General features: G+C 40.4%; 1 protein-coding gene across 1 annotated transcript in view; it reads right to left on the minus strand.

The window, feature by feature from the left end:
* Nucleotides 1–25,275, minus strand: part of itprid1 (ITPR interacting domain containing 1) — a 111,788-nt gene that overhangs the window by 68,489 nt on the left and 18,024 nt on the right. The window contains 4 exon segments of the mRNA XM_072569578.1: nt 11,967–12,442; nt 13,428–13,630; nt 17,918–18,004; nt 23,442–23,487. Coding sequence (XP_072425679.1) covers nt 11,967–12,442; nt 13,428–13,630; nt 17,918–18,004; nt 23,442–23,487 — 812 coding nt within the window.

Consider the following 25,275-nt stretch of genomic DNA (forward strand, 5'->3'; position numbering starts at 1 on the left):
TTATATCACCATCATCTGCAAATTTTTGCTTCTATGAGCTCCTGAAAGGTATATTTTGATCTTCATTTGAATGTTTTATGCACATCCCTGAAGCATTATGTTGGTCAGCAGCTTAATTACATTTGCTTTAATAAATCTGAACAACCTTTTTTTTAAATTAATACTTTTAATATCACCTATTTTTCTAATCAACATGTTCAGAGATTTTGTTGCACATCTCTGCAGCAGGTGATGTCATCAAGATGGCAGCGGAGTTGGGCTCCTGATTTAGCTTGTCCACTCCAACTGCTTTTCTTTACTTTCTTTTATTTTTCCCCCCTTTTTTGTTTGTTTTCTTCCCCTTTTCCTTTACTTCCCTCTTGTCCTGAGCTCACTTCCTAGCGCAGACCTCAGGGCAGCAGTGAGTGAGCCAAGAGAGGACTTGAGTGAGCACTTACTTGCTTTATTGGGGCGAGCACGGGACGTGGTAGCAGATTCAACAGAGGCAGCATTGACAGAGGTAGGCCCAGTGGTGAAAGATGGCGCCTGAAGATCGGTGACTTTGTCATTGGTTAGGTCCAGCGCTGGCGGCGATGGCATGGCATCACAGTGACATCGACGAGGTGGGCCCTGCAGCGAGCGATGTGACTCTGATGTTGTTGTGTCCGGTGCAGGCAGCAGCGAGACAGTGATGGAGGAGAATTGGCCCAATGGTTAAAGATGGTGCCTGAAGGAGCGGCAGCTTCACTGTTGGTTGAATTGGTGTAGGCAGCAGCGAGGCGGTGGAGGATGGCGATGGAGGCGTCATTGTTGATGAGCTGGCTCAGGACTGAGAGACTCTCTTTAAGCTATATCTTTCCATGTTTTTTCTTATAGTATTCAAAATGGCACAAGATCACAGCAACAGTGGCAAAGCTTTTCACTTGTATTTTACTGTTTCATCTCACTGTAAAATACATGTGATAATAAAATCATTCATATTCAGAGGCGCCATGAACCCAGACCTCCCAGTTCAGGGATAGGGACACTACCACTGCACCACAAAAAGGCCCCTTCATAGGTTGTGGGCATTTCTGGTTGGCCAATATTTATTGCCTATCCTTTGTAACCCTTGAACCGAGTGGATTGCTAGAAATTTCAGAGGTCAGTTACGAGTCAACTACATTGCTATGGGTCTGGAATTACATGTTGGCCAGACTGGGTAAGAGAGATTTCCTTCTCTAAAGGATGCAGTGAACCAGGTGGACATTTACAACAATAAAAAATGGTTACATGGTCACCATTACACTAGCTTTGAATTACAGACTTTTATTGAATTCAAATTTCATCATCTGCCACAGTCACTTCTTAAACATCACAGCAAACTTAAACCTGCTTTATTGTGAAGAAAGCAGGATTGTCCTTATGAAAAACTATCATCTAGGACAGAAGTATCAAAATGTAGAAGTTCATAAACAAAGAAAGATTTGCCCATATACATTTTATGTTTTATAGCTAATGAAGTATTCTCACTGTCATGCTGTCGGAAACTGCACAGTTGAAACAGAAATATATAAATACAATCCAGAAAGAGACCAATTTTCCCACTGGACCTCTGCCCCACTTTATTTAATTCACTCTATCTAGATACCCTTCTATTCCAGAAGAAAAGTGAGGACTGCAGATGCTGGAGATCAGAGCTAAAAAAATGTGTTGCTGGAAAAGCGCAGGTCAGGCAGCATCCAAGGAACAGGGAAATCAATGTTTCGGGCATGAGCCCTTCTCCAGGAATCTTCTTTCCTGAAGAAGGGCTCATGCCCAAAACGTCGATCTTCCTGCTCCTTGGATGCTGCCTGACCTGCCGCGCTTTTCCAGCAACACATTTTCAACCCTTCTATTTCAGCCTTTCATATACTTAAAAAGTACCCAAACTATGTGATTCCATCACAATAAAGATTGCGAGTTCTATATTTTTAACATTCTCTGAGAACAAGTGTTTGAATTGGATCTGTTTTGGGACTATTTTATATTTTTGCCCTCTAGGCTTGGAGTCATTGACAAATGGAATCAATTTGTGACAAGCCTTCCACAATTTTAAAGAATTTTATTGAGGCCATCCACAATTAAATCTGACAGATGCTAACACCACTCTCCTGTCTTTTCCTCTAACCCTTACTGATTAAAAATCTGCCTATCATGGACGTGAATCTACTTCTTTATACTTTCTCTAGTACTTTTACTTTAATATGGAAATCAACACTACGCATGATTCGGCATAACTTTAACAAAAACTGTATATTTGTTTTAAAATCTATTAGTCCAGAAATGAAGTTGTTGCATATTTTTAATGACTTTACTGGGCTTAATAATTTGTGCATCATTACCTCTAGATCCCTTGGCACCTCTATCCCATTTAGACAAATCTGATAAAGTTGATATAATAATAGCTGATGATCATTATTTTATGTCTTTTACTTCCTAATTATACTGGCAAATCTCTTCCTTGAATAGACTTTTACAAACAATTAATATTTTACAACCAATGAAGTTTTTCAAAGTGTAATCACTGTCAACTATGGAAACACCACAGCCAATATAATTTCTACTTCTGTCTTAACATCGCTTATGTCCTTTATTGTCCTGGCATTATGTCACCTCTATTTAGTAGACAGACCCCACCACTCCCATCTTTTTATTTAAAGTCGGTTCTGCTATAATGCAGTGGTTCAGTTTTCGTGTGATAAGAAAACCTTGTAGTAGTATCACCATTTAAACAAATGGGGCTGGAATCACTTTAAAAAGTTCACGCTTTAGAAACAGTATCCCCAATTTGTCAATTGTGTAACAGCAAATTCGCGTAAACAAAGTACGTGTTATACCAGAACGACCTGTATTATCCTTTCTAGATAGTTGAAGCAATATTTAACTGCTAGTCCTGTTCTTTATGCAGTCATGTTTTCCAGCTGGGCACTTCACATACAGCATGCATTCTAACTGATAGGCTGCAGCTCCAAAAATGAGTTTTTGGCATCTGCTCTCCCCCTACACGTGGTTTAGCCATTGAAAAAGTGAACAAAAATGCTGGTGTTTGATGGAAGGTGGCTGGGGAGTCTGTTGTTTCAAATTGGACATGAAATATTTAGTATACTATTCAATATTCACTTCTCCTGGAGCTGGGAGCTAAGATTTCTGAGAGTGCCAACAGGATTAAATCAATGAGTGTTGAGAATAGATACAGGGATCACAGCATGCAATTAACCCACAACCTTTCACTGTGGAGCAGGTAACACAATAATTTGTGCCCCCTTCTACTTCATATTATTGTTGTGTGCAACCTGCTCCGACAGTCTTAGTAGCAGTACTTCTGAGACTGCAAGTGATCCGAAGGTTCCCAGACCCACATAAATCCAAGAGTTTTGGATTGGGATTTTTACTTGTAAATCCAAGGAATGGGGTGAGGGGTTGGTTGATATGGATGGGAAGGAAAGAGTTAGGTGTCTTCTTAAGGGGTCTCTCCAAGGGGGAAGGAGAACTGTGAAATAATAAACACTCCTATTTCCTCCTGTATTAAAAAGTTATGAATCTTACTTTAGTCCTACTGCCCATGGCAACCATATTATCATATGGGCAACAAATAATTATTTATTTCCAAATGCGAGCAGGCTTTTGAATTTGGTATTTGCCAACTTTTTACCTCATAAGGCAAGCCATCCAACTGATGTTACATCCCCTCCCCTGCCTAAAACACATTTGGTGGGGTTAGGTAATATCCAGTCCCTGATGTCATGAGTCAATGATATTAATTGTCATGACTGAACTTCGAAAAGTGAGTCAATAATCATTCCCCACTAGTTATAACCTGTCACAAAATATATCACATCCCAATGAGACCACCAAGATGATCAATCTGCCTGACTGACTGCTATTCAGGACAGCAGCAATTCATACCAGGTTTTGTCATGAACAGAAAATAATTCAATCTATTATTACACAAGTTAGCTTTAACAAAATGCCAGAGAAAAGTAATCACTAATCCATTAGGATGTGAATTCAATTATACCACTTTAAAAATCCCAAATACAGTCACAAACACACTCTTTCATGATTAAGATAGACTAGTATGTATTATAGGTGGGACAGGGAAAACAAAATTCTAGAGATCAGAACTCTAGGTCACAATGGTGGATTAAATTGTCTCTCATAATTCCTTTTGATTTCAGCAATGACAATGTGCTGTTGCCTGTAGAGTGCTGGTGATTCTTCACTTTGAAAGTCAGTATGGTACATTTATGTCTTCTCTGACTTGAATGCTTTCTTAAGTTTTCTTGATTACCCCAACTTTCGACTCAGAGAGAAAGGGAAATGCTCTCAATTCAGAGTCTCTGGTTGTTTTGCACTTCCACATTTGTAGCAAATTGCAGCCCAACCAATCTGAGGGATGTCAGTAGGCAGTATTTCTTAATTCAAAGACTTTCGGTGCCACTCTATCTCCAAGTTTCCCATCACTGCTTCAAAAAGCCATATCGTGTTGCACAGTTAAAAATATACGCCACTTGACTTTTCCAAAGTGTGCAAAAAAAAAGCTGTTATTCCAGCTACTTAACTAATTAACTTTCATTTTGGTTTATAGGCCAAAAACGGTGAAATATCTGGTCTCTTACATAATTACAAGAGCTTTTTAAAGGTGTGATTCATGTCATTGTAAGACTTAGTCTTAATTATATTATGAGTAAATCAGGCTGCGATCCTTTGAAGGATGATTGAACATGCAAGAAAATTAGCGGCACATTTTTCTAGGGTATAGGTCTTGATGCAAGATGTGGAGGGGAGGAGGCCTATATCTGCAGGTTAGAGGGGAGTCTTCCAAGCAATGATCAGGAAGCATTGGGGGAAAAATAAAAGCAGTGGGACATATCAATGCCAGACATTATGCTCAAAGTATAAATCTTCATATTCAACTGGCATTTCATGCCAACTGCACCACTTGCCTCACCATACACAATGTACTACATCCCAATCCCTCCTACCCAATTCAGGGAAAATTATTTTATTAGTTTGGTTGCAATGACATCCTACTCAGCTTCAAGGCCATCAGGATGCTGAAATATAGGTGAGCTGTGCTTGCTCATTGAAAGTTGAGGAATGCAAGGAGTATTCATTAGTTGTAAAGATGTACATTTACAAGGATATTGCTAGGGTTGGAGGATTTGAGCTACAGGGAGAGGCTGAACAGGCTGCAGTTGTTTTCCCTGGAGCATCGGAGGCTGAGGGGTGACCTTATAGAGGTTTACAAAATTATGAGGGGCATGGATAGGATAAATAGACAAAGTCTTTTCCCTGGGGTCGGGGAGTCTAGAACTAGAGGGCATAGGTTTAGGGTGAGAGGGGAAAGATATAAAAGAGACCTAAGGGACAACGTTTTCACGCGGAGGGTGGTACGTGTATGGAATGAGCTGCCAGAGGATGTGGTGGAGGTTGGTACAATTGTAACATTTAAGAGACATTTGGATGGGTATATGAATAGGAAGGGTTTGGAGGGATATGGGCCAGGTGCTGGCAGGTGGGACTAGATTAGGTTGGTATATATGGTCGGCATGGACAGGTTGGACAGCAGGGTCTGTTTCCATGCTGTACATCTCTATGACTCTGTGACTATGTGTAAAGGGTCTGTATAATCCTGAGTGACTCTCCAAGCTCAGACATTTGGCTTTAGGTGGTGCTTTCCTAAATGTGTAATCTCTCCAGAGGGCAGTAAAGGGCAGACTCAGTGCCCTGGTCACAGCTCCCCATGATACACGTGATCACCCTTAGTCATGCTTCAAAGTCAGTTGTAAGAGAAAGTGACCCAAGCAGAAGCTTGAATATATAGAGAGACCTCACTAATGTAATACAAAGTTCTATATCTGTGAACACAACTTGGTTCGAGATAACATTTACACCTAAGCACTCAAAAAGTGATTTCAAAGGATGCTAACTCAACAATCTCATTGATTTTCAGGAAGTCTGCTGGCTGCTGCATTGGCTTGCCTCAGATGATTTTGGTGGACATCCTCTGGTGTTTTGGGGCTAGAGGTCCCTAGCCTGCTAGACATATCGTGCACAGATGTAAGTGCAACCTCCTCAGTTTGATATGATATAGACAATTGGGTCCCTGCTACAAGTGAGACACAGGAATTGGAGTTTTGGGAAGGGAGTCGGGGGTGGGGAGGGAGGTTCTCAGCCCCTCCCCATCCCTTCCACTGCCACCAATCGTATTCATTCTTCCCATTGACCATCCAGGTCGTACCCTCTGTCTTCATCTATCCCCACCTCACTATCCTGCCTCTGCCATCCCCTTTATCTTCAGCTCTCCCCATACCCACCCCCAGTTTCGAAGAAGGGTTACACTTGAAACATCATCTTCTACACCTCCTGATGCTTCCCGGCTTGCTGTGTTCTTCAAGCCTCCTGCCTGTCTATTTTGGATTCCAGTATCTGCAGTTTTTTTTGTCTCTGAGAAATCTTGTATCAGGCAAACTTCCCAACTGCTTGGATACGTGAGAGCTTATTGTGCATGTTCTTCCCCCGCGGAAGGAGAGAAGCATTGAAATATGAGGACTGGGTATAGGACCACTTTTATGGTAGTCATAAATGAACATTGAGATGTAAATCCCTAGAGGTGTCAATGCCAATTTTAGTGTTACTGGTAAGAAGTCTATAGTATAGGGCATGTGAGAAGGGTTCTGAATTAACCGTGTTTCTGTTCAGTCCTAAAAACAGAAATTGCTGAATAAACTCAGCAGGTCTGGCAGCATCTGTGGGGAGAGAGAAGAGTTAATGCTTCAGATCTAGAGACCTTCTTTTAACCCAAACTGGATCCAAAACATGAACTCTGCTTTCTCGCCACCACTGGTGTTGCCAGACCTATTGAGTTTCTCAAGCAAATTTTATTTTTGTTTCAGATTTACAACATGCATAGTTTTTTTGTTTTATTTTGGTTAGGTCAACATGTTAAGGGAAGGAAAAAAGATAAAACATTATGCGAAGAGTATGCCAGAGAGTGGTGGAGGAGATTTGGTTTTCAGACTGGATGCCTGTGACCAGCAATGTTCCACAGGGATCAGTTCTGAGTCCAGTTTTGTTTGCTATTTATATTAATGATTTAGATGAGATAATAGAAGGCATGGTTAGTGCGTTTTTGGATGGCACCAAAATTGATGACATAATGAACAGTGAAGGTGGCTACCTAAAATTACAAAGAGAACTTGAACAATTCAATGGGCTGAGGAATGGCAGATGGAGGCTAATTTGGACAAATGTGAGGTTTTGCATTTTGGTAGAACAAACAACGGCAGGACTAATACAACTCGAAGTAGAATAGAGATACTTTGGGGTTCAAGTAAGAGATGCTTTGAAGTTTGTATCACATGTAGACAGGGTGGTGAAGAAGATGTTTAGCATACTTGTCTTCATTGCTCAGACCTTTGAGTTGAGATGTCATGTTGAGGCTGTACAGGATATACGTGAGGCCTCTTCTGAAGTACTGTGCCCAGTTCTGGTTGCCCTGTTATAACAAGGATATTATTAAGCTGGAGAGGGCTCAGAAAAGGTTTACCTGGATGTTGCTGGGATTGGAGGGTGTAAGTTATAAGGAGAGGCTGGATAGTCTGGGATTTTTTTCACTGAAGTGTAGAAGGTTGAGGGATGACCTTTTGGAGGTCTATAAAGTCATGATGGTCATAGATAAAGTAAATGGGAGGTGTCTTTTCCCTAATGTGGGGATTTCAAAACTAGGGGACATATTTTTAAAGATGAGAGGAGAAAGATTTAAAACAAAAGGCATGAGGGACAACTTTTTTACACAGAGTGATTTGTGTGGCGAATAAACTTCCAGAGGAAGTAGAGGATGCAGATGTGGATACAACATTTAAAAGACATTTGGATAAGTATATGAATGAGAAAGGTTTTGAGGGATATAGGTCAAAGGTAGGCAGGTGGGACTAGTTTAATTTGGGATTATGATTTGCATGGACTGTTTGGATTGAAGAGTCTGTTTTTGTGTCATATGACTTTATATCTCTGAGTTATTCTGACCAAAGCCACCTTTTGTAGTTGCACCCTTGTTTCATGCAAGCTTTTGGTGAAAAATGTATGAAATGGGTAAATTCCAGCTGGGATGAATTTTCAGGAGCCTGGAGAAGTATAAACTGTTGGCTGTCATAGCTTCCTCTACATTTAACTGTGAATCCTAACAATTTGACAGCACCAGGAAAAAGGTGATGCCCATTGTTAATGGGACACATCCCATGTACAAGAGGCCTTTGCCAATAGGAATTGTTTCCTGTTGCAATCCCATAAAAATTGTAATGCTCTTATCTCCTGGACGCCCTGCTGGAAAACATCTAGGGAAATGTCGCTGAAGTGTGGAGCCATTTTCCGTTGTCAGACATCTTGAGGGATGGGTGAAGATGACAAATAGAGGTTAGGTGCTACTCTTGACTTGTAGAAAAGAAATGTTGTCAGAGCACCTTTTAAATATATTGCCCAGAAGTTGGAGCTTGGGAGGTCTGGGTGACCTTCTGAACTTCCTGCCTGCATGATTTGTTCAAGCATTTTATGCATGTCCTTAGAATGAGATACCCCCTGCCCCAAACAGAAGAACCTCCCACTTTAAAACCTGAAGCCACACTTGGTCTCAAAAAATCAAGATACATTCTCTGTTTAGTCTGCAGGTTAATTAGAAGTTGAGGAGTAACATTACTTTTGTTGCTAAGCTGTCAGATGATTATTTTTATGGACCAGGTTAAAAAATAATTTGAAAGACAGGAGAAATGAAATGACAAAAGTGATGGTGTTGAAAGGAGACAAGGAGTGGCATTGAGGCAGACGATGTGCCTAGAGGAAGTATGATTAGTGAATAGTGAACAAATGTTGTGCAAAATTAAAACAAGAGCAACATCAAAGAAAAAACAGAAACTTACCAAAAGAAAAGAAATACAATGAGTGCAAAGATTGCAGATGGTACTGTTTGAACTTAGAATTGAGCCCAGAGGACTGAACGATTCTTAACAGAAAGATGAAGTGCTGCTCCTCGAGTTTGTATCCATTGGGACTAACCTTTCTAACCCTCTTCCTTTGCAGCTCATCCTTCTACTACTGATATATGAACTCATCTAGTAGTTTAGTACTTGCCATCGCTCTCCAAAATGTCTGCTCTTTATGAAGTTATTGTGGATGACTCGTTTGGCATGGCCTTAAATGAAAATCTAGCTGAGGATGGATTACATCTACTTCTTTAGTGAAGCTTTTTAGCCTTTTTAGCTTTTTATCTTCACCCAAGCGTGTGGTGCTAGAAAAGCACAGCAGGTCAGGCAGCATCTGAGGCGCAGGAAAATCGATGTTTCAGGCAAAAACCTTTAATTAATTAATTAATTAATTAATTAATTCCTGATGAAGGGCTTTTGCCCAAAACGTCGATTTTATGGCTCCAGCACCACACGTTTGACTCTAATCTCCAGCTTCTACACTTTCGCCTATATCTTCACCCACACACCCAATGAAGATCGTTGTGTTGGTACTATTATAAGACCACAACTTAACCTGACTGGTATCCTTTGATACTTTATCCCACTTTGAGCATCTCACCTTATTTCAATCTCTCACCTCTCTTTCGTCATTCTCTGTCACACTCTCAGGAATAAATATTTTATCACCAAGATTTCTTCACTGCTTTATTTCCTTGTCCTCCACATTAAATAACTTCTCGTTCTTAGTGATTTCAACCTACATCGCAACTCATTACCTTTTCTCTACTGAGTTGACTGGCCTCCTATCCTCCCTAACTTTGTCCCTCCATATAAACTCCTGATCCACATTTGTGTCCATCTAGTTAACTTTGCCATTTTACCTGATCTTTCTAGTCTCAATTTTAATGACAGTAAGACTATCTCTGACCACTTCCTTACATTACTCATCTCCCCATTCACTTTTCAGGTCCCATCCTGAACTCATCTGTATCTATTCCAAAAAAAAAAGAAAAAGTGACTCACAGCAGCACTTTCAGAGCTTCAGCCATGTATCTTGGTTCTTTGCACATTACAACATTTCTGCAGCTCGGACTTACTCAATCATGTTTTCACCTCTACCTGTGTTGCCATCATTCTCAATAAAACATTCTCTCACCCTTGACATTCCTCCAGAATTGAAGCATTTTTAACTAGAATTGCCAAACGGATGATCTATCACGGTATCCTCCAGCAAATTCAATTCACTGCACATAATTTCAAGAAACAGTTGAAGGCAATGAATCCTACTATTGGCCCTGATAATACTTCAGCATTGCTTTGAAGATTTGTGCTTCAGGGCTAACCAGGCCCTTGTCATACTGCTCCAATATTGTTAAAATATTGACATTTTCCTGGCAATGTGGAAAGTTACCTAGGAATTTCCTGTCCCCACAAAAAGGAAAAGTCCAGCTGATTAATGTATCATTAACTACTTTTGATCATCAATAAAGTTATAGTATTGATTGTTGACAGTGTGATCCTGTGGTATTTACACAGTGATAATCTACTCATGGTCATCAGTTTGGATGCCACCAGGGCCACTCAGTTCCTGACCTCATTACAGCCTTGGTTGAAACATGTAAAAAAAAGCTCAAGTACAGAGGCGAGCTGAGAGAGACTACCCTTAGCATTCATAGAGTCATTAAGTTATACAGCATGGAAACAGACCATTCAGTTCAAGTCGTCTATGCAGATTAGGTATGCTAAGTTAATCTATTTGCCAGCACTTGACTCATATCCCTCTAAACCCTTTCTCTTCATGTACAGTACTCATTTAGATGCCTTTTAAAGGTTTAAGTGTAGCAGCCTTCTCCACCTCTGCTGGCAGCTCACTCTAGACTCACACCACCCTCTGCATGAAAAAGTTGCCCCTTAGATCCTCTTTATGTCTTTTCCCTCTATGGTCTTTAATTCTGGACTCCCCTATCCTGGGAAAAAAGGCCTTGGCTATTCACCCTGTCCATGCCCCTCATGATTTTATCGACCTTGATAAGGTTACTGTCAGCCTCCAGGGAAAACAGCCCCAGCCTATTCAGCTTCTCCCTATAGCTCAAACCCCCTCAATCCTGGCAACATCCTTTTAATTTTTTTCTGAACCCTTTCAAGTTTAACAACATCTATCCTATAGCAGAGAGACCAGAATTGAACCCAGTATGGTGACTCTAATAGATCATCTGCAATCTCCTCAATTGAAGATCATCTGTCTTTTACCAATCAAGAAAAAGATACTGAGGTTGAGATTAGTTGCACTTGTTCATGAAATAATTCATCACAAAGAGTAATTCTCAGAGAGCTGTCTATGTTATGGCTGATGTTTTACCTTGGGGATGGTTGCAATCTGTGCAAACCCTTGCACTGTTCTTTGTCAGACGTTTCATCAGGTATTGAGGTCAATTTCCTTAATTTAAATTGCAAACTGTCCCATTTCTCCAGCATAGTCTGTAAGTAGTCAGATGCTCCAAATACTGTTCCTTCTAATAACCTTAAATTATATAAATGCTCTTAAAAAACTCCTTCCTTTCTTTACTGTTTAGCTATTGACTCTCCATCCTATGGAAAATATTGATAATTTACCAAAACCCTTCAACCTGTTGAATACCTCTATCAGATTTCTTTATTCCAGTCATTATTTTAACTTCTTTATTCTAATGAAAAGAATCTTGGGGCCTGCGCTGTTCAGTCAAAATTAAGCTGCTCATTTTGGGATAATTTCAGTGAATAAAAAGATCGACTATCTCTTTGCTATCTTGACATTTTTCCTTTCGGAAATTTCCTAAACTAGGGACAATATTCTGGCCCTATGAACACCACGTACAGGTTTAGCATTGCATTCTATGCTTTTATGCTCTATGTCTTTACTTACTCAATGCAAGAACCCAAGTAAATTTTAAACCAACTCAACTAGTCCTTATGTGTTACTTTGCACTCATGTGACATGAAATCCTTATGTTTAATTCTGTTTACCTCCTCCATTTCAAAGGAATCTGGTGGCTGATCAGCTGTACAGAGTTTCCATTTCTTTGTCTGGTACATAGTCAGTCGGGCTCTTCTGTCTCGGTCTTTGGCAGTCATTTCCTCCAAGAGATTATCTTGGCCTTCCTTCACCTTAAGAGGCAAATCAGAAGTCTGGTTCTCAGCCTCATTCTGTCTGACTGTCAGTGGTGCCAAAACACTGTCCTCAGGTATACACTGGTGAGCACATTGGAAAGTAGCCTGTCTATCCATTGACAAAGATTTCTCATCACTCCCTGTGAAAGTTGGAGAGTGGTTCATACTCTGGGACATTTTCCTCAGCAATTTTCTGCATTTCCTTTTTGTATCCAGCTTTTGCTTCTCCACAGTAATGAGTTCAGATGATGGATTTTCATTGTTTGTCTTCATTAACAAGGAGGAGAATGCATCATTTACTTGTTTTAAGACTTCTAGTTGCCGGAACCGACCTAAATGGACAAGAGTGGGACAAAAATAACATGGGTAATTTCGTAGGGCATTATCACATTTAAACATTACTTGCACTGAAACCGTCAGATTTGTCATTTCCTTACATGTTTCCAGGAGGATTTTTGGATCATCCTGAGTGAAACTGAGTTAACTTGAGCACCTCATTACATCCTCTTTATTGGAGATACTATCAGCTGGAATCTGAATTATTCTCTAACCCTTTTCTTGTGCCAAAATCTAGAATAGAATAATCTTAGTATTTGAGCTGAACGTTCAAATCTCACGTCAGGAATCATTTATTTCTTATGCCATCATTATGAAATATGAAGAGAGGCTGGAAAGTGGAATTGAGACTGAAGGTGCTCGCATTTAATGGCGAAGCAAGGGCACAGTCATCTATTGCTTCTCTCTCTTATCTCCATTTCTGAAAAGAAAGGATAGTGGAAACCTGCACCAGTCTCTGTCAAAAGTTCATTGAGGCTAGTACAAATAAAGAAAGTTCAAAACTCTGATTGTTATATTAGTTGTTGGGTAGAAATCTTAAAGGATATGGAACCAGACAAACCAAGGAAGCTAAAAGCATTGATCCAATTGAACGGTTTAAAGAACCTTTCAACTTGAACATTAACCCTATTTCTATCCACAGATGCTGGCTGATCTGCTGAGCTTTTCTTAATTTTCCATGTTTAAGTTCAGATTTCCAGCATCTGTAATATTTTGCCCTTGCTGAAGAGAGCTATTTCTGGAACACTGGGTGATAATCGAAGATTTAAATCATAGTAAAAGTCTTCCAGTCACATAGAACAAATGATCTTTGAAATTGGGTTGGACTAAGAAGTCTGAATGTTCATCACAATTTCAAATAATTAAGCTGTTTCAAAAGATCCAGTTGAAATGAATACTTGATGTTTTCAGCTTTCAAAAAGTAAGTGATATCCTACTTTTTAAACATAACCACATACTCTTATGCACAGCTTTTCTTACCGTACAGATCAGGGTTTTCCATTTGAATCCGTAGCTTTTGTGCATCCAGAAATACTCCTAAGTTTATCCCACATGCAACCGAAGAGGTATTGAAGAAACGAGCAGGGACCTTCATTGAGATGTCAGCCTCTTCTTTACCAAAACCAAGATCTAGGAGGAGTTCCTCAGGGTCATCTTTCCAGATATTCAGTAATTCAATAACACTATAGAAGTGACAAAGGATGATGTTATACATATCCTACATATAGTCAGAGGTCAAAGAACACTAATTCAATCTGTGTTTGGTCCATTATTATGGAGCATTCTGCCTGCTTAGAGTTTCCAACAGGTAATTCCCCTGCTCCCCAGAATCCTCTGAAAAATCTTGAATTCTGAGTCGTCAGATTTTTCCATGATACTTGCCTCGAAATCAGGAAATGTTGGAGAAAAATCCCAGCCTAATTCTTGGGAAACTACATATCTGAGCCACCACTCACTTACAAAGACACTCAACTACCTTATCACCTTCTGACTACCCCTTCCAAACCAACCATTTACCCATGTCATGGGGAGATAGTTGGATTTGGGAAAGAGAGAGCAGCCTAACATTTGATCATTCAAGTCATGTGGAAAAGCTCTTCATTAGTTGTACTCACATCTAGACAAAGGCTGATGGTGGTGGTTCTTTAAGGTCAATCATCTCAATCCCAGAGCATTACTGCAAGAGTTCCTCAGGTTAATGCTCTCAGTGCAAGCAATTTCAACTGTTTTTTTATCAATGACCTTCCCTCTGTTATAAGGTCAGAAATGGGGGTGTCCACATGCAGCAGAACATGGTCAAGCAGTCAGGCTTGGGCATAAAATGGCAAGTAACATTGCTAATATACAAGCACCAGACAATGACCTTCTGCAACAAGAGAGAATTCAACTATCTCCCCATGACAAACAATGGCATTACCATCACTGAAACTCCCCATCACCACTATTCTTGGCACTACCATTGACCAGAAACAGGACAGGACCAACTTATATCCACATATTGGCTACAAGAACAGATCAGAGGCCAGGAATTCTGCATTGAGTAACTCACCACCTAGCTTCTCAAAGCCTGTCCACAATCTGCAATCAGGAATGTTTATTGGATGTGTACAGCTCCAACATTGCTCAAGAATCTAATCAACATCCAGAACAAAGCAGCACACTTGATTGGTACCCTATCCACCACTTTAAACACTCACTGCTCTCCACCACCACAGTGGCAGTAGTGTGTACCATTTGCACAACACGCTTAAGCATACCACCATAACACCTTTGATAGCACTTTTTGAACCTGTGCCCACAACTACCAAGAAGTATACAATCAGCAGACAATAATATAACCTCGTTATAGTTTCCCTCAAAGTCATTTGAAGTAATTCATTTGATTTTCACAGTCCCTAGGAATCCTAGAAATCTCCTCCTAACATTACTGTAGGTGCTATGACATCAGAGTGAGGAGGGTAGAGAAAACAGCATGCCCACCCATAGGCAAAAGAGAAAATGATTCGCATTTACTTTGCACTTTACTGCTGGATGTCTCAAAGTGCTTTACAGTTTGACGTGTTGTCACTGCTGCAGCATGGAAACCATAGTGGTCAATATGCACACAGCAAAATTCCATAAAGAGTGATGTTATATTGATCAAATAATCTGTCCTGTGGATTGGGGGATAAACATTTGCTGTGTTAATGCTACCATTCTTTGACAAAATAATGCTATGTAATCTTTTGCATGTAACAATGCAGGCAGACAAGACTTTGGTTTAACATTTAATACACAGGACAGCACCTTCAGTAATGCAAAACTCTCTCTGGACTGGATAATCAATCTTGATTTTTATACTCAAGCAACTGATATGGGATATGAAACTAGAACCTTGTGACTCAGGAAAGAGGGCTGCACTCCAAGCTGCTGCTGACACTCACTCAGTCACTATTGTGACCATCTTAAGAATAGCCTTTGAGATTTTCAGTGTGTATTTTTGGGGTCCAAGTGAAGCAGGAGAGTTGCACGAGTAGTTGCTCCTGGGATGCGTCATATCCTCCTCCCACAGGCAGCATTGCCTTTCTAAATCCTTCTCCACTCCCATATACGCAGCCTCCCGACCAGCTCAACAGCTGATTTACTAACTGTGTCAGGTTATCCATTGGAAGCATTTAAATGTGCACTCAAGACAAACTTGGCCCAGGTCTTAAATTAGCAAAACATTGTTTTGTGGATTATGAATTGATTTTTGTTGCATTAAATTTCTCAGTCTGAGAATAAAATGAAGGATAAAACTCTAAAATCCTAAAGCCATTTCATAATGGAAACAAAGAGCTGTACCATGCGGTTCCAAAGAATTGTTGTGGTGCACCAAGTTCTACAGCAAGTTAAAATTATACCTCCGGAAAGATATAACTGTAGAACTATAGAACTCTAGAAAGGTAAGGGTTGATGTTGACAGATATCAGTTGTTGTTAATCATAGAATTGTACAGTACTGAGGAGTCCATTCAATCCATGTCACCTTGCAGCTTTTTGGAACAGTTACAAATCAGTTCTATTTTGATAATACTTCCATTAGCCCACAAGTGTTTCCTTTTTAGTTCTGCATCCAACTCTCTTTTAGATTACATTTACAATTACATTTGCTTCCCTTGTTCTTTCAGAAATGTAACACCAGAACATCACAATTTACAATGTACAAAGAGGTTCCTTATCTCCCCCAGCAATTTTTGCCAAATCTTTCAAAATTGTCCCATTTTGAAAACAATACATCTGCCAATAAAAGTAATTTCTCCCTCCCATTGTATCAAAGCAGTTTGTAACTGTGAATGGCTCCATCGAATCACTACCCCCTTAATATGTGTCTGCTCTAAGGACAATGCTTACTCCTCTAGTCTTGCGAGATGACTAAAGTCCCTCATCTTTGAATCACTGAAGTAACTTCACTCCATACCCTCTCCAAAGTCTATACATTCTTCCGAAAAATGTAAATAAAGAAAAAGCCCATAGAACTGCAGATGCTGGAAATCGGAATCAAACACTGAAATTGCTGGGAAAACTTAGCAGGTCTGGCGGTGTCGGTGGAGAGAAAGTAGAGTTAACCTTTCAAGTCCTGTGACCTTGCATCAGAACTGTGTCTTCCCAGCAATTTCAGTGTTTGATTCCGATTTCCAGCATCTGCAGTTCTATGGGCTTTTTCTTTATTTACATTTTTCGGAAGAATGTATAGACTTTGGAGAGGGTATGGAGTGAAGTTACTTCAGTGATTCAAAGATGAGGGTCTTTAGTTGCCTTGCAAGACTACAAAAGCACACATTGTTCTTAGAGCAGACAAATATTAAGAGGGTAGTGACAGAAATTGCCGGGAAAACTCATCGGATCTGGCAGTGTCTGTGGAGAGGAAGCAGAGTTAACCTTTCAAGTCCAGTGATCCTTCATCAGAACTGTTTTCCCAGCACTTTCTGCTTTTCTTCCTAAAAGTGTGCTGCCTCTATTTGGTCAAATTACTTCAGCTGAGGCTTGACGAATGATTCACACAGATTTTGCTTACCTTTCTTGCATTTGTAATCTACTTATAAAGCCAAGGGCTTGTGTGTTGTGTTTACGTGTTAAGAACACCCTTGAACTATGTTCACTAGCCTTACTGCCTGCTCAACCCTGATGGTGTAGTTGCTTTGATTTTGAATGTATCAGCTGTTAGGTACCTGCCAGTTTCAGCTAACAGGTCCCTTTTAATATTTTCGAGATTTTGAAAAATGTTAAGTGTTGCTTCAGAGATCAAAAAACAGCTGTGCTAATGTCACTCTGGAAACTTGGTCCTCTGCAATCTTGCCCCCAAATACCTAACAAAATTCCCTGATGGCAATCGTTCAAGTCTCCAAACAGTTCACGGAATTACAGAAATGAAATGGTGCAGAAGGTGTCATTTGGCCCATTGTGTCTGCAGTGGCTCATTAAATGAACATTACCATTATCAAGTGTCAATCTCCTGCCTTTTCCCCATAACCCTGCACATTTTTTTAAAAATCCAAATAATCATCTGAAGCCCTCTTTAATGCCTCCACTAAACTTGCAGGCAGTGTCTTCCACACCTTCAGTACTCACTGAAAAAAATCCTCAATTCAAACTTGCTTCTTTTGCAGATCACTTTAAATCTATGCCCAATTGTTGCTTTTACAAGCGGGAACAGTTTCTCCTTTTCTATTCTAGCCAGCCTGCCCATGATTTTGTAAACTCCTGTCCAATTTCCTCTTAGCTATCTTCTCTCCAAGAAGTACAGTCCCACCTTCTTCAATCTGTTCTGTCAACGGAAGTTCCTCCTCCATGGAATCATTCTTGTAAACAGATTACTTTTTCATGCAGATAAACAAGTTACTACATGAGCAACAAATATTGCCAAAAGTGCACAAAATATCAAATGTTTAACAATGTAACAATTACAATGTTATTACTTCAGGAGTCCTGCAAAACCTCAGAGTAACTCACCTCTTGGCCCCACTGGTCACTGAGATTGCTGATGTTATGCTGTTCCATCTTGACAGTGTATGCTTTTCCGAGCAAGTGTGCAAGGATCTATTGATCAACAAAGTGTCAATGCTTTTACATAGATTCATGGACAAAGGCCATTTATACGCGTGTCCCACTCCCCTGTGCTTTCTTTGTGAATGTTTGTCCCATGCCCATTTGTGAGTTATTATTAAATTTGTTTTCACTGCCCTTTCAATATATATCCAATTTCAAACAACTTGGAGTAAACAAATCTCTTTGCCTTTTTGCCAATTATTTTACCTCTGTACCCTTTGATTCCTGACTTCCATGCAAGTGGAAAGAACTTATCCCTATCTATCATAAGGCAAAGTTAAAAATCACACAACACCAGGTTATAGTCCAACATCTTTAATTGGAAGCACACTAGCTTTCGGAGCAACACTCCTTCATCAGGTGAAGGAGCATCACTCCAAAAGCTAATGTGCTTCCAATTCAACCTGTTGGACTGTAACCTGGTGTTGTGTGATTTTTAACTTTGTACACCCCAGTCCAACACCGGCATCTCCGAATCATATCATAAGGCAGCTTGTCATAATTTTGAGCATCTCTATTAAATCTCCCTTTAACCTCTCCAAGGAGGTATATCTCAGCCATTCTAGTTCTGCTGAACTACTAATTCCCTCTCGTGATATCTTGATGTCCTTGGTAAGGTAAGGCACCCAGAATTGAACACAATACTCCTAAATACAATCTAACAAGTAATTTATAAAGGTTTATGATAATGTTCCTACCTTTACACACTATGGGGACAAATTGGGAACCGTATTATCCATTCATATAGACACAACACTAACTCTTTATGCTCAAAAATGACTTCTGAGATGTAACTTCCAAGATGCTGCTGGAAATTAAGTAACATTTCATTGCTTGCCATGCTCCTGCATCTGGGGGTGACTGACGTGGTTGAGAGGTGTGGTATGTCATTTGAAGATGAACTCACTCACTTTGACAACTCAAGTGACATTCAACTTCTTTCTACATTTTTTCTTGCTCTTGGAACAAATCATCAATCTGGCACTGACATTCCTTCATTAAACACAGACTTCTTTCAACAGCTTTCAACAAGACTTTCCATATGTTGTCTAAGTGTTTTGGTGCATATGCTAAAATGCTCGGTGAACTGTCAGAAAATTCAATCAGTTTTTAAAAGTGGAACTTGTCAATTCTTGCAGCCACAATACACCTTCCCTTTAAGTGAAGTAGGTTGCCTTTAAGTAGCCTTCACTGCTTGTGATGTTGGGTTGCCTATGGCTGACATGCGCAGACAATTAACTGCAGAAATAATGTTAGCTGCTTGCAGCTGACTGCATAAATTTACTGATGTCTGCTACATGGAAATAGATGCAGGTTAATCACATTTCGCAATTCCCATGCCTGCATTCATAACAAAGTCAATTTGCCCCCTGGAATCTTCAGTTATAAAGACATTGCTCCCAAATGCTTTAATAGCTTCACCAGCTTACTTTTTCAATTTCAAAGATTTGTTTAATGCTGATATATAAGTCTCTGTTCCCTTTGAAATTAATCTATTTAATTTATCTTTTAACTCATCAATTTTCCTTCCAAAAGACATCATTTACAAATTCCACTTAAAATCCAATGTCCAAAGCCAAACTATGTTACATTCAGATAATACAATAACATTCACACATGGCTTCTTGATGTAGTCACACTTCTATTGTATTCATCTCTATTCCAAGATTTACTTAACTTAGTCATTAATACTGTTGTATAAGACTTGGTTGGATGCTATGAAACCTGCAGCCATTAACTTACCTCCAGACTTTGCAAAACCTATCCACCATCTACAAGAGGTAAATCAGCAGTGTTCTCTCCACTTTGTTAATGAGTGTGGTTCAAACAATACTCAAGAAGCTTATTACTATTCAGGACAAAGCAGCCTACTTGATTGGCACCACAATTACCACGCTCCCCCGCGCCCCCCCCCCCCCCCCCCCGCCCCTCCATCACTGATACTCAATAGCAGCGATGTGTTGTATTTACAAAATGCACTGCAGAAACTCACCGAGGTGGTTTAGATAGCATCTTCCAAACCACACCACCATCTAGAAGGATAAGGGCAGCAGCTACATGGGAACATCAAGACCTGCAAATTACCTCCAAGCTCCTCACTATTGTGACTTGGAAATATATTGCCATTCCTTACTGTCACTCAGTCAAAAACCCTGGAATTTCCTCCCTAACAGTTTTCTGCGTACAGTATGTGGAGTACAATGCTTCAAAAAGGCAGCTGACCACCACCTTTTCAAGGTCAACTAGCGATGGGCAATAAATTCTGGCCCAGCCAGTAACCCCCATATCCTATGAGTGAATAAAAACAAAATGTCACTCCAAGATGAGGGAGTAGAGGATGTCTAAGTCCAAGAACAGAACACATACACTTTACTGAAATTCCAAAATTGAAGGAGTTCAGTGAATTCTCATAAGTTGGATTCCACATTTACCTTCAAAGTAATACTTTGTGATATGATAGTCCACTTCTACACTGCAAGATCCCACAAATGAAGGTTTGGACCAGCAGACAGCTTTGGCTGTAAGAGGTCCCTACAGTTTGCAGACTCAAGGTTGTCTGTAGATATGTCAAGTGCCTCAGTAGAAATGAAGTCACTTCCTATTCCAAATGAAGAGCTATTGAAGATCCATCTCATAAGAACAGGAGATGAGATCGTGAAGATCGTGAAGAAAACAGGAATTTCGGGTTTTTTGCAAAGATGATCTGTCAATAGGGATCAAACGTATAACTATATATTTTGGGACAGTGGGAAAATGCACTAAGGTGGAACTACTGGTGTTCATGTTGCTTCTGTTGGAAAGATTCTAAAGTTGTGTATCTTGAATTTATAGATATGGTAGGTGCCAGAACTGTGTTAGATGAAAGGAGGTGTTGATGCTCTGTGGAGGATACAAGGGATTCAGGAGAATATCTTCTGTATAGAGTCATAGAATTGGAGATCTACAGTTCAGAAAAATACCCTTTAGCCCATCACATCCATGCTGGTCAAATACAACCGTCTAACTATTCTAATCCCAGTTTCCAGCATGTTTATGCCTTAGCATCATAATCTATTCATTGCATATACTTCACCACATATATTTGCTGCCTTACAGCTCTGCCAACTCATTGCACAGCAGAGCTTTGACATTCTTCCTTAATACTCAGTTTCTTATCCACTTTTTAAGCTTGCTGCTTTATGTCTTCATTCTCAAACAACTCCAAGGCAAAACACCACTTCATATGTAGCAAAATGATGGAGCCTTGCAGCTCAGTACAGGCTGTAATGAATAGCCCTGGCCATAGTGCCAATACAGCAAAATCACTGTTTCAGGGACCAGTGGTTTGCTTCATTAGAACTATCAACACAGTAAGTTTGCATCTTGATCCCTGGGAGAAGTCACGAGCCATTGATGAAACAATAATCAGCGTTCACCAGCCGTCTAGTTGGATGGAATAGTTCAAGTATTTGAGTCTGAAGTAATATGAATACATGATGTCTAGTGAACAGGAAATCTGGTACAGACCTTTTGAGTTACTGTCTATTATCAGAGACAAGCTAAATAATGGAAGCCTTTCTCTTGAGCAATAGAGCTGTGTTTCGTAGTTCTTGATGCATTACTGTTTCTGAGAAGTGCATCTCAAGGATTCCAGCAGGGCAGGCAAATTGTATAGGCTTTTTTTCTGCCAGGAAGTCTCTCTGAGGATGTTAGTGAAAAGCTGCTGTCCTCTAAACAGTGTACTTTTGAGATCACTGCAGGTAAATTGAACATTGAGAGAGCAACAGCGAGAGAGAGAGAAAGTGACAGATAAAAGTTTAGAGCCACATGCTGTTCAGTGCTAAATCCATTGCACAGTTTGCTATGATGTTAGGCTCCAATTCTCAGTCAACCATTGACATAGGTCTCCTTTTGGACCCACTATAAGTTCACACATAGCTCCTCAGAGATCCAGATATGATGCTCTGTTCCTGCTAAAACCTTTAGCAAAAATGACTCCTTCCTCTTCTTGTTGCATGCTTAATTGGTTATCTACCAGCTTGGCTGTTGTCAATTGAAATCCAACAGCATGGGAATATTCATCCCAACAAGTCCATACTGACCTTCTGAAGAGCATCCCTCTGTCTTATCCCTGTAACCCTGCATTTCCCATGGCTAACATATCTAATCTATGCATCCCTGAATAGTACAGGGCAATTTAGTGTGGCTAATCCACCTAACTTGTACATTTTTGGACTGAGATTGGAAACCGGAACACCTCGGGGAAACCCACACAGACATGGAGAGAATATGCAGACACCACACAGACAGCTGCCCGAGACTGGAATTGAACCCGGGTCCCTGGCATTGTAAGGCAGTAGTGCTAATCACTGAGCCACTTTTGTTCCTCATGATTTAGAAGCCCTGGTTACCCAAAAAGAATTCAATAAAACCATTATCAAACAATGTAAACCACTTTAAACCATTGAAACAAGTAGACTCTTCAAAATTATTTAACAAATTATTATCATAAGCAGCTAAAACAGTGGTCTCCTGTCACTCTCACAGCCCAAAACTTACCTTAATAGAGAGGAATACCACTTCAAAAACTATTTCTGAAAATCACTTTCTGACTGATTTGTTGAGCAGAGTAAGAAAGGGATATTTCAGCTGTGTATGCCCACCCACTTAACCATGGCCTGATGATGACCTGTTACAGGGGCAGAACACTCAATGATGTATTTAAATGAGGCTTGTGTTTGTTTCAGGTCACTGAACTAACATTGTATTGTATTGCCTCAAGGCAATGTTTTGGCCTGCAGCAGCTTCCTGCATACATGAAGAACACAGCTATTTCACAGCCAAGTTAATTGTCCTGATCTGTAATAACCTTTGTACAACTTTACTTCCTTCTTAATCAGAAATCTACTTTTCCACAAATCCCCCACCTCCCTCCACAACCACCTCATTAAGAGAAATCTGTGACTGAGGAGGAAAGAATACACCAAAGCAGGTCAATGCAACAGTCTATGCAATTTCTCTTATAAACCACAGTAAGCTTTGTCTGCCACCTGTAGTGATTGTAATGAGGTCAGCTAGGTGGACCTCATAGAATATGAGGTCCCAATTGTGTCTGTTAACCTGATCCAATCAGGGATCCCTGGTTGACACATACAAACAGGATTGTCAGAGGTTCTGTTCACTCTGACAGCGGGCTCTGAGGAAGCTGGATCAGGGTCGAGTACTAAGCACATGTAAATAAAGATTGGCTTGGTGACAGGATACCAGCCTGTGTAGCTATTTCACCGCCCAAAGCCACCCATAACAATAGAACCGGAATTAAATGCTCAATGGATAGGATTGTGATTGATTACTTTGTACACATCACTCCATATTGAAACTCCACCACATTATATCGCATCCAACATTTTATTTTAACATCAAAAAGTCTGCCATGAAAAAAACTAACCTCATATATTCCTGCATGTTCTGTATTCCACTTGGATATAAATTAGCTGTTCAAGTTGGGAAAAAAATGTTTTGCAAATTATTTAACGGTATAAAGATTTCAGCAATGTTTCTGACATGAATTTACTTAAATAAAATATGAGCATTGTGCAAAATATCCCACTGCACAGAAGGGTATTGATAGCACTTTGTTCAGCATGGAAAGAAGTTAATGCCTTCCCAATGACTTGCTTGGTGGCACAGGGCATTTAAATTATAGAGTCAAAGAGTCACATACAGATATACACCATGGAAACAGACCCTTCGGTCCAACTCATCCATGCCGACCAGATATTCTAAACTAATCTAGTCCCATTTGCCAGAACTTGTCCCACATCCCTCCAAACCCTTCCTATTCATATACCCATTCGGATGCTCTGCAAATGTTGCAATTGTACCAGCCTCCACCACTTTCTCTGACAGCTCATCCCATACATGCACAATCGCGTGCGTGAAAAAGTTGCCCCTTAGGTCCCTTTCAAACCTTTCCCCTCTCACTCCAAACTTATGCCCTCCAGTTCTAGGCTGCTGGACAGGGAAGGCATTTCTACATCAATTAAGTCTGTGGTGGATAGCCTGCTGTTTTCAATCCCACCCTGCAGGATTATTTGTGGACCTTCTGAGAGCCTCCTTGCTGCAATGCCCTTGCTTCCCACCCTTCTCACGCCTTTTGCATTTTTCAAGGCATCACTCACCTGTGGCCTGGCATCTAGCAATGTACCTGGGCTTTGAATAGATGTAATGCCAGGATTATCCATGCCCTCCCATTCAATAGTAGTGCTGGCTTCTGATTGGCCAGCAGATCCTGGACAGCTGGCACCTCTGCCTCTGGAGTCTTTTATCTCAAAGAAGACCTAACTGACCAGTTAAATGTCAGATTGGCACTTAATATGGTGTGTGCTCCTTAAAAGAGGTGACATAGGGTTGCCGTTGGCCTCCTGGTATGACAGCTCCACCCTCATTCCCTATGAGTCTCTCCCCCTATTGCCAATGCAAATTGCAAATTTGGATTGCAATGCATCCAGATAAGAAGGAATCAGCTTGAAGGAACTAATTTGTGTGCTGAGTTTCTAGCTGGTGTATTCAGGTCCTAACTTGGACCTTCGCAAAGACAAATTAAATTTATGCTGTTCTAGAGACAGGGCTTAGCATTGATATGACTTTAGAAAATCAGTCAATTCTGTCAATACTGCAATGATGATCTGTTCCAACAGAAATAAACCAACAGTTCGTATTTTCTTTTGCAGGGAAGGCCTGCTAAAAGCCTTGCCAGAGGTACCCTGCATTCCATGTAAATAACCATGAGTGTGCTGCTCATGTTCAGAATTGCTTCCCTAACTGTGCATAATGTACGCGTTAGATTAAAATGCTGAAAATGCATGTCCATCGATATGGAGGAGAAAATCCTTCTCCTTTGCGTTTCAAACAAATGCTGGAGTGTTTCTCCGTGCACTAGCTTTATTTTTGATTGGGTTAATTTGTTGGCAGGTAGTGCACAAAGGGTTTTAACGAGAGGCTGCATAGGCTGGGGCTGTTTTGCACTAGAACATAGGAGGTTGAGTGTGATCATGTAGAGGTTTATAAAATCATGAGAGGCATAGCTAAGGTGAATAGCAAAGGGTGAGCGAGTTCAAAACTAGAGGGCCTTATTTTAAGGTGAGAGGAGAAAGATTTAAAAGCGACCTGAGAGGCAGCGCTTTCACACAGAGGGTGGTTCACCGTGGGCGGCACGGTGGCACAGTGGTTAGCACTGCTGCCTCACAGCACCAGAGATCCGGGTTCAATTCCCGCCTCAG

The sequence above is a fragment of the Chiloscyllium punctatum genome, chromosome 5 (genome assembly GCF_047496795.1).
Source record: "Chiloscyllium punctatum isolate Juve2018m chromosome 5, sChiPun1.3, whole genome shotgun sequence".
Taxonomy (NCBI): domain Eukaryota; kingdom Metazoa; phylum Chordata; class Chondrichthyes; order Orectolobiformes; family Hemiscylliidae; genus Chiloscyllium; species Chiloscyllium punctatum.